Source organism: Arvicola amphibius, chromosome 4 (assembly GCF_903992535.2).
Source record: "Arvicola amphibius chromosome 4, mArvAmp1.2, whole genome shotgun sequence".
NCBI lineage: Eukaryota > Metazoa > Chordata > Mammalia > Rodentia > Cricetidae > Arvicola > Arvicola amphibius.
Genome location: NC_052050.1, coordinates 517,649 through 527,850, shown reverse-complemented (window position 1 = coordinate 527,850; position 10,202 = coordinate 517,649). Strand labels below are relative to the sequence as shown.

Genomic DNA, 10,202 nt, shown 5'->3' with positions numbered 1-10,202 from the left:
GTTCTGCTGGGTTGGGTAGAGCCCGGAGGCGGGAGCAACCTCCCTCTGTCTTCACAGCAGTTCGGGAACTGCTTCGAAGCAGTTTGAATGGAGAAGAGGTTGCACGCGGAGGGGGCCACCAGGTTGGGCCCCCACACCCACTTCCCAGCGCCAGCCCCACTGCAGCCGAAGTGAACCTGTGGGTGTGGCCTTGCCGCTCACCTCACCATAACCAATCAGATCTCGCCTCTCCAACGGTGTCCCCGCCCCTTCCTCCTCGTCACCCAATCCCATCACTGTCCCGTGTCGGCCCCGCCCCGCCGCTCTACCCGCTTCTGCTGCAGGCCTGAAGCAGGTTTGCTGTCTTGCAACTGCCATGGAGACGGTGCTGAAGCGGGAGCTGGGTTACAGCTCGGTCAAAGCTACGGGTCACTCGGGAGGCGGGTGCATTAGCCAGGGCCAGAGTTACGACACGGACAGAGGACGAGTGTTTGTGAAAGTGAACTCCAAGGCGGAGGTAGGACCACCGGTGCTGGGTCCGGCCCCTTGGCCCGGGGCTGAAATGGGGCCTGGCTTGGGTGCACGGTGTGTGTCTGAGATCCCGTGGTGTGGGTAGGGTTAGAGTCCCAGTGTGCAGCCATAGGCTCTGTCCGGCCACCGTCCACGCGTGACCGCCATACCCCGGCGGTCTCACTCTGGCCTCGGGCCTTTGCACACTCAACCTTTGCACACTCCGGCCGCACTGGCTTCGCGGATGCTGTGGTGTTTTGAGATCGCAGTGTCCACATCTATGAGGAAAGCCTTTATGTTTGACGAGTTTTGAGACACGTCAGAGGACGTGCGTTTTTATCTAGAGCTTATTTCAACTCGCAGGGACTAAAGCTCACGCATCAAAGATCTTAAAGTGTCAAGCATAATGCACTCACCCCACCACCTTCAGTTTGTGTGCGGACCTTTTCTGAAGTGCCCTATTGCTTCAGCAGGGCGAGCTCCGCTGCTTCAGTTGTGTTCCTGGTTGCTGCTGTCCAATTTTCGTTTTAAGCTGCTCTCTCCAGGGCTTGGTTGCAAGGGAGGTGGATGGCTTCTGTAGGACTTTCTGGATAAGACTAAAGGTGTTTATCTTCTTGCCGAGCCCTGCACCTCACACACCCTCAAAGTGCTTTTTTTTTTATCCTTTCCTTAGAATTGGTGTCTGTAACCAAGGCTGACCTCCAAACGCAGTCCTCTTGTTTCAGATTCTTGCTGGGGTTACAGGTCTTAGCCACAAGCCTGGCTTGCATTTTTCTTTCAAGAAAGGAATCCAACCTTTCACGTGTGTGTTAACCTTTGAAATTATTTTCTCAACACTTGCCCCGTCTTGAAGTTACTCTTGCACTAACTTATCCTCAGTGCTGGTGCTTGGTGTGACCGTGATGGCCTTCATATTTTATGGCTGGCCTCAAACTCAGAGTTGCTTAGCAGAGGTCCTGAGTTCAATTCCTATCTGAACTTGCATTCTCTTTCTCAGGGAGCATTTTATTTTATTTATTCTTTATGACACAATTTCACACTATATGTAGCCCAGGCTAGCCTGGAACTTACTATGGAATCCTCAGCCTCTCAAGTTAGGTATGATTACACATATCAGCCAGCATATACTGCTGAGGTTTTTTTTTTTAATTAATTAATTTATTTATTTATTCAATTTTAAAGATGATGTGTATGATTGCGTATGTTGGGAGGGATGTGAGTGTGGTGCCCATGAGAACCAAGGCATCAGATCCTCCTGCAGCTGGAATTACAGGTAGTTATGGCTTAACTGATGTGAGAGCTGGGAACTGAATTCAGGCCCTCTGCAAGAGCGGTGTGCTCTTTTAACCGCTAAGCCACCTTGACAGCCCCCGCTGCTGGGTTCTCCAAAGTCTATTTTCAGTGCTCCAGCCTTCCTCTCCCTTTGGTGCATCGCATAAGTGATGCGGGTACACAGACTGTAAGGCAAACATCTGCTGATTGCAGATATAACTGTTGTGTTGAAAATCCAGTTCTTCCATGTTCTGCTTTCTGTGAGATAGGACTACCTGGCTGCTCCTGTATTTGCTTTTTTATGCCTTGCTAGGATATACCTGGTCTAAATTTTTCCCCACTTGACTGTTTGTATGTGACTCTTATGAATGTTCGTGATTGGTTTATCTCAATTTTAGTTTGTTTCCAGATTTTGTTTTGTTTCCACAATGGTCCAATGCTCCCTCTTAAAGTAGTTTCTTTCACCAGGACCTTTGCGAAAGTTCATATTCTAAAGAGATTGTTGTGAAGGTTCTGTCTAGGACATAGCTCTTACCTTTCTTCTCAGAAACGTTGGCCCTGTTAGTGAGTAATAACATCTGTAAAGTGTTTAGAACGGGCTGTGTGTTAGCTAATAACTCAATCATAACCCAAGTTTAAAAAATTTAGTATTCTCTCATTTTATAGGCAAGGAAACTGAAGCCAAGAAAGCTTAAGTAGCTTGCCCAAATTCACAGAGGTAGTAACTACGAGAATAAGTAGGAGAATTTCCACAGTTCAGTTAGGGATGTTCACACTGTGAAATAGAATACATGGTGAAGGCATAACAAATACACCAGACCCCACTCCCCATGTCCCTCTGTGTAAAATGATCAAGCAGCACTCAGGAGGCTGAGGCAGGGGGATTGTGAGTTTGAGGCCAGTATGGACTACACAGCAAAACCCTGTCTCATAAAAACAACAACAACAAAAAGAATGACCAAGGGGTTTACTGGGTTTGGAGTTGCCTAGGTTGTTTGTGACGATACTGGTACACTATGGCCCCTTTTAAGACTTACAAGTCACTGGTCCAGCTGCAGCGCAAAGAAGGGGCCTTATCTGAAGTGGTTGGAGACTCCAGCACGCTGCCCAAGTGGTCCTGTATGGAGCATCTGGATGACCCAGTAACAGTGTATGTAAATGCTTGGCTCGTGGAAGCGATGTTTGGCAAGGATGGAGAGTACATCCCACATGTCAAGAGCACGTCACGTACCTCGCTTCAATTGACCCATTGGCACCCTGAAGAGTATGCAGAGATTTTGATATTCGGGCCTCCTTATTGTCAAAAGGACGTTTCCCAGATGATCTCCAACTTGGTTAATTATTTCTGCAGTCGAATGACGTGAGAGGAGGACCTTTCTCAAGAGGCTGAGACCCAGTGTCTTCTTGAGGAGGTCGATGAGGCCTCCACCCATCTGTCTCCCATGAGGGTCGCTGAGGCTGCTATCCAGCAGGCTCCTATGGAATAAAATTTTTTGTTTTCCCCTAGTGTTAATGTTTGCAAACACAATTGAAAATATTCCAATAAAAAGCTGCATCCTCAAAAAAAAATAAAAAAAAAAAAGAATGACCAAATGGGCAGAATAGCTCTTTGATGACAGAAGCCAGGGCAGAGAGAGCGTCCTGGGGTGGGCAATGGCTATTGAGTGAGAAGGAGTGGAATTTCTGTTGGTATATGGATTCTCAATCTTGTGATGGCGATGCTTCAAGATCGATTGATTGGCATATGTGGGAGGCAAAGCAGGCAGTTCTCTAATGAGTTTGAGGCCAACCTGTCCCACATAGCCAGTTCCAGGGCAGCCAAGGGTACACAGAAAAAAAAACTGTCTCAAAAAAACTAACAAACAGAAGGCGGTGGTGGTGCACACCTTTAATCCCAGCACTCGGGAGGCAGAGGCAGATGAATCTCTGAGTCTGAGGACAGCATGGTCTACAGGGTGAGTTCCAGGACAGCTAGGGCTATGTGGAGAAACTCTGTCTCAAAAACACAAAGCAAGCAAACAAAAAAATGCAGCCCCGAACTGGGAAGACTTTCTCATACCCGTGTGACTTTGGCACTTCTGTTTTTCCCATGAGTTCCCAGAAAGCACTGGCCATGTCTTGAGTCCTCTCTGCATACATGTGGTTTGGAACTGTAATGCCTGAAGGAAGCGTGTGTAACTGGTCTTTCTCTGCTGACCTTGGTTTCCTCTCCATTGTTTGACTGACAGGCTAAGAGAATGTTTGAAGGGGAGATGGCCAGTCTAACGGCCATCATGAAGACAGACACAGTGAAAGTTCCCAAGCCTATCAAGGTCCTGGATGCCCCCGGAGGCGGGAGTATGCTAGTGATGGAGCATTTGGACATGCGGTACCTGAGCAGGTCTGTCTCTATGCCATCCTTTCTGCTTAAGAGGAAAAGGCTCTATTTTTCCCCGGTGTGGTTGTTTTATTTTGGGGACGTGATTTTGAGGTGTGGTGTAAAGAGCCCTTGGCTACACAGATGATGACCCTATAGTCTGACTGGCATGTCCTCTCTGCCAACTAAAAGCCAGAGAGAGGGCTCTCTCAAAGTGAGATGATTACAGAAGACTCTGTTGCAAAGTCCAAGAAGACTAGGAAAGGCGGTCAAATAACGGGAATCTCCTATTTCAATTTTGTTTCTTTATTTTGAAACAGTCTTGTGCAGCTGAGGCTTGATACTCCTGCCTCCTCCTTCCTAGAATTCTTGCTATTGTGCCTCCATACCTAGTTTTCCTCCTATTTCAGTAGAATGAACTTTTTTTTTTTAAAAAAAATATTTTATTTTATGTGCATGGATATTTTGCCTGCATACACAGCACAGATATGTGTACCACATGCATGCCTGGTGTGATAGATTCCTGGAACTGGATCTGTCTGGACAGTTGGGAGCTGCCATGTGGTCCTCCAGATGAATATCCAGTGCTCTTGAGCACTGAGTCCTCTCTCCAGTCTCCAGTAGGATGAACTTTGTGCTCCATGCTTGACCTGCTTTCTGTGCCTTGAGATCTTTCAGATGGATCTCTCTGCTGTCTGTGTGCCATCTGTTTAGTTCCTGTGTTTTGGTTTTAGTCACGCTGCCAAGCTTGGGTCCCAGCTCGCAGACCTGCACCTTGAGAACAAGAAGCTTGGAGAGGGGCTCCTGAAGGAGGCTGGCACCGTGGGTAAGGGACCCTCTCGGGAGAAAGGGTGGGGTGATGCTGTAGCCTGTGCTGATGCCGAGCAAGGGTGGACACCCTAAGGCTGCACATTTGCCGTGCAGTGAACGCCATGGATGTGATGCGCCACAGTGTGTCTTAGACATCCTGAAGGACAGGAAGTATCGCTGGGCGTGAAGCTGTGTGATGTCATGTCGCTTCACGTCTCACCCTCCAGAAGGGAGTCGAATCGAAGTTGTTTTAGCTTTCAGTGCAAAGTGGCTCCTTTAAACACATTGTTGTCTCTTCCATGTACACACCACCCTTGAGACTCAGAATGATGGCCCTAATGCCCCCATCGTAGAACAAAGGATGGTGTTAGCATTGAGAGAATTTCCCAGGATTTTCAGGCTGACAGTTGGTAATCCACGTGCTGACTCTGCTAGACAGAACAGCTGATCGTCAGAAAGCAGCTGAAATCTGGTCTACTGTGTCATGTTCTACTGATGGGTCCTGACAGCCTGCCCCTGACAGCCTACGATGACACACTGGTGATACCATCAGCCTGTCTCTGTGCTATGAGGATCTACTAATAGGCCCATTAACTGGCTTTCCTGTTGCTTCCAGGCTGCATGGAATTCATTATTAAGAGTTTCTTGAGTTTGGGGAGGCACATGAGTTTGATGCCATTTCAAAGTGTAATAGGTTTTTGTTTGTTTATTTTTTGAGACAGGGTTTCTCTGGGTAGCTTTGGCTGTCCTGGTACTCACTGTGTAGACCAGGCTGGCCTCGAACTAACAGAGATCTGCCTGCCTCTGCCTCCCTAGTGCTAGGATTCAAGGTGTGTGCACCACCATGACCCAGCAAGTATAATAATTTTATCTGTCAAAAATGGAACTACTTTGGCCCCTGAAAACCTCTTTTCCTGATGGGTTGTGTAATAGATATTTTTTCCTCTCTAAATAAATGCATGTTTGATTTATTTTTGGCAGTGTTTTGTAGCCCTCCATCCCCATGCATTCTCTGGTACTTGGTTCTGCTTCCGGAATAGCCAGTGTCCTTGCTTATTAAGTTTGCTAAAGCAGATGCTATTTGGAGTGATCTGAGGGTCTTGCTTATCTCTGGGTGCAGGCATGGGGAGGTAATGGCATGCTGACTGTGAAGGAACAGCTCTGAGCTCCCAGGGTGGGCTGAGGATCTTTTGGGACAAGGGGACAAACTAGTGACCTTTCTTTGTTTCTTTTTGTGTGAAAGGGAAAGGAAGTGGACAGACAGAGCGGCCCTTTGTGGACCAGTTTGGATTTGATGTCGTGACATGCTGTGGGTACCTCCCCCAGGTGAGTGGCACAGAACTGACCTCCATTCCACAGTCAGACCGGCTATTCAGACGCAGCAGGGAAGTTGCCCTCCTCCTTTTTGGGAGATTTTGTAAGTCTTTGCACCATTTTTTCCCTGATAATTTTTAAGAAGTTGACATGAAGTAAACTCACATGTTAGATTAAGATGGAAAATGAGACAGAAGAACAAATGTTAGGATGTTGGGTTTCAAGGAAGGGTTAAGAATGAAAAAAATCTGTAACTTTTGTTTTATTTTGCTTATAATTATTTGTTTGTTTGTTTTGAGACAAGATCTCACTATGTAGCTTTGACTGGTCTGGAGCTCACTATGTAGACCAGATGGCCTTGAACTTGTAGATATCTGTAAATGGAGACTCCACAGAGACTACACGAGACTACATGTTGGTTTCCTGGCCACCCAGACCTGAATAGTCACACAGAAACTATACTAATTACAACACTGTTTGGCTGATGACTCAGGCATATTCCTAGCTAGCTTTTACATCTTAACCCATTTCTATTAATCTGTGTATCACCACTTTAATCCCAGTATTCGGGAGGCAGAGGCCAGCCTGGTCTACCTAGCAAGTTCCAGGACAGCCAAGGCTACACAGAAAAACTCTCAAGAAACAAAGCAAAACAAAAAACCCAAACTAGATTGATATGGAAAGTTCTTCTGTATATGTGTTGCTTTTATTCGTTAATGAATAAAGGAGCTGTTTTGGTCAGTGGCTTAGCAGAATAGAGCTAGGTGGTGGGGGGAACTAATTCTGGGAGAAAGAAGGCAGAGTAGCTCTGCTAGAGACAGATGCCAGATGGAACCTTGCTGGTAAGCCACAGCCACGTGGCGATACACAGACTAATAGAAATGGGTTGAATTAAGAAGTAAGAGTTAGCCAATAAGAAGCTAGAGCTAATAGGCCAAGCAGTGATTTATTTAATACAGTTCCTGTGTGGTTATTTGGGAGTCTGGGCGGCTAGGAACAAGCAAGCGGCCTACTACACTAGATGTTTTGTGGTGGGCACAGGGCCATAGCCGGGTGGTAAGAACCTGTGCCTGGATGTTCTTCTTCGGGAGTTCTTTTGAAATAGGTTCCATATGACTTTTCTCATCTCTCAGGAAAAGGTAAAATGTGGCCAGGTAGATGGTCAGAAACAAGCCCTGAGATCCAGAGGGTCAGCCAGCTCAGGCCTTTGTCCCATAGTGGTTGTAGTTAAGTTGTTTGAGTTGATCTCCAGGCCTGGAAGGCTGCAGCTAGTCACCCGGCACACCCCGCTGACCATGCCCCCAGGACGCTGTGTTGAGACTTCATGCTGCCCGGTCATCCCTCGGCCCTTTGCCTCCTCTTCATGCTTCCTGCAGCCCATTCTACTTTGGGAGTTCTGGGCACTCAAGTCTCCTTCAGTCTGTGTACTGACTTTGCGTGTCAGCTTGACACAAGCTGGAGTCCTCAGAGGAGGAGCCTCAGCTGAGGAGATGCCTCCTTGAGATCCAGCTCTAACGCATCTTCTCATTTACCACGGGGGGTGGGGCTACCCCTGGGCTGCTGGTCCTGGGCTCTATAAGAATGCAGGCTGAGCAAGCCATGGGAAGCAAACTAGTAAACAGCTCCCCTCCATGGCCTCTGTATCAGCTCCTGCCTCTGGGATCCTGCTCTGTTTGAGTTCCTGTCCTGACTTCCTCCGGTGATGAACAGCAATGCTGCAGTGTAAGCCAAATAAACCCTCTCCTCCCCAACTTGCTTTTTGGTCATGGTCTTTGGTTGCAGCAATAGAAACCCTGACTAAGACAGTCTGCTTTGTGCTATACTTTCTCCTGAGCAGGTAAATGACTGGCAGAAAGACTGGGTCACATTCTATGCCAGGCAGCGCATTCAACCCCAGATGGACATGGTGGAGAAGAGGTCTGGTGACCGGGAAGCTCTCGAGCTGTGGTCTGCTCTGCAGGTGAGCAGGGCCTTCTCTGTGTACCCACTGGGCACTGATGGGGGAGGCACCAGGGCGTGGGCAGCGCTGCCTGTATTTCTTACAGCAGTGTCCTATCTCTCTGAGTCAGGCACATCTGAGTAACGGCTCAGACAGGGCTGTGGGACAGCCCTTAGGAAGACCCTGCACCTCCATATTCATTGACCGCCTTGTCTAAGACTCCATCTTTCTTGCAGTTGAAGATTCCTGACCTGTTTCGTGACCTGGAAATTGTGCCTGCCTTACTGCACGGAGACCTCTGGGGAGGGAACGTAGCAGAAGATTCCTCTGGGCCCATCATCTTTGATCCAGCTTCCTTCTATGGCCACTCAGAGTATGAGCTGGCAATAGCTGGCATGTTCGGGGGCTTCAGCAGCTCTTTTCACTCTGCCTATCATAGCAAAATCCCTAAAGCCCCGGGATTTGATAAGCGCTTACAGCTGTATCAGCTTTTTCACTATCTGAACCACTGGAATCATTTTGGATCTGGGTACAGAGGATCCTCTCTCAACATAATGAGGAACCTCAGCAAATGAACTGGCCAGAGGGCAGTCTCCTCTGAGTGTGCTGGGTCTCCTAACAAGATGACTCTGTGTCCAGATCAAGTCTTGCCTCACAAGCGTCACTGCCCTGAGGGAAGTGCCTCGGAGTCAGGTGACCAGACTCCAGCTGTTCCAAGGAGTTCATGATTCTCCACCGTCTTTTCCTCGTGAATTCTTCCCACTTACTCCATAGCTGCATTTGCTTAAGATCCCTTGACGTCTTATTTCTTAGCTTTGTAGAGAATGGGTTATTTCGGAGGAATGGTTATATAATCCTGAAGTTGCATACATTGTGAGACTTTCTGGCTAGGTTAGGCCTCAGTGGTGATTTGAGCAGAGACTTAGGAAGTTTGGGTACAGTGCGCCACACTGTGCTGCAAAGGAAAAGAACTGTGAGGACTGTGTTGGTGTGGTCAAGGTGCCCGCCTCCCATCGCTTCCTTGTTGTGCATTTGGAACATTTCTGAGCTCTTCACAGTGATGCTTTGTGATGGTCAGGCTTGATCTAGACATGGAGTCATCTTCTTAGATTTGAGTAATGACCAACTCTGAAATCAGTGATATTCCCTCTGCTTATATAGTGCTTCTGAACCCTGCTACAAGCTGAGCAAGTCTGGAGATTGGTTTGCAGACCGATCAAGCTACCAACCTTAGGGTAACTTGGCTCAGTTTAGGAGCCTGGAAAAATGTTATGCCAGCTTTGTGCTGTTTTCTCCTCCTCCTCCCCCTCCCTCTCTCCCTCCCCTTCTTCTTCCTCTTCCTCTTCTTCATCTTCTTCCTTTTCTTCCTCCTCTTCCTCCTCCTCCTCCTCTTCTTCCTCCTCCTCTTCTTCTTCTTTTCTTCTTTTTGTTTTCAAGACAGGGTTTCTCTCTGTAGCTCTGACTGTCCTGGAACTCACTCTGTAGATAAGGCTGACCTCAAACTTAGAGATCCACCTGCCTCAGCCTCCTGAGTGCTGGGGTTAAAGATGTGCACCACCACTACCCTGCTTTGTGCTGCTACAGAGATTTACATTGGTATGGATCTTGGTTTATTGATACAAATTTTAGGTCAATTTTGTTATATGTATATTTCTGCTCTTGATTGAAGCTAGAGCTAATGGGCCAAGCAGTGATTTAATTAACACAGTTTCTGTGTGATTATTTTGGTTCTGGGCAGCCAGGACGAACAAGTGGCTCCTTGCAACATTGTGCTGTTTTCTAAAATTGTCATTTCCTTGCAACATATGAACATTTGTATTATTATTTTTTGTCTTTCAGCATTGTAGAAATGGGAAATTTCATGGTTGAAATTGATGCTGATAAATCTTTTTGCCTAAAAATTTGAATAAAATTGCAGTTGTTTCAGTGATGCCTGAGACTTTTTTCCACATACATGTGCTGAACATTATCTTAGCTGTTTGCCAGAAAATATTGTAATGCTCTATTGTGACAACAAATAGG

At 47.2% G+C, this 10,202-nt stretch overlaps 1 protein-coding gene across 1 annotated transcript; it reads left to right on the top strand.

Annotated features, from left to right (window-relative positions):
* Positions 1-316: 316 nt before the first annotated feature.
* Positions 317-9,591, top strand: LOC119813485 (fructosamine 3 kinase related protein). The gene is made up of 6 exons (XM_038328831.1): positions 317-496; positions 3,990-4,141; positions 4,852-4,943; positions 6,171-6,253; positions 8,079-8,201; positions 8,417-9,591. The coding sequence occupies exons 1-6, from the start codon at positions 356-358 to the stop codon at positions 8,753-8,755; spliced, it is 930 nt and encodes a 309-aa protein (XP_038184759.1). The 5' UTR covers positions 317-355; the 3' UTR covers positions 8,756-9,591.
* Positions 9,592-10,202: the final 611 nt, after the last annotated feature.

Coding starts and splice junctions, on each gene's coding strand:
- LOC119813485 (XM_038328831.1), top strand. CDS start 356: ATGGAGACGGTGCTGAAGCGGGAGCTGGGTTACAGCTCGGTCAAAGCT. Junction 497..3,989: donor AAGTGAACTCCAAGGCGGAG/GTAGGACCACCG, acceptor TTTGACTGACAG/GCTAAGAGAATGTTTGAAGG. Junction 4,142..4,851: donor GACATGCGGTACCTGAGCAG/GTCTGTCTCTAT, acceptor TTTTGGTTTTAG/TCACGCTGCCAAGCTTGGGT.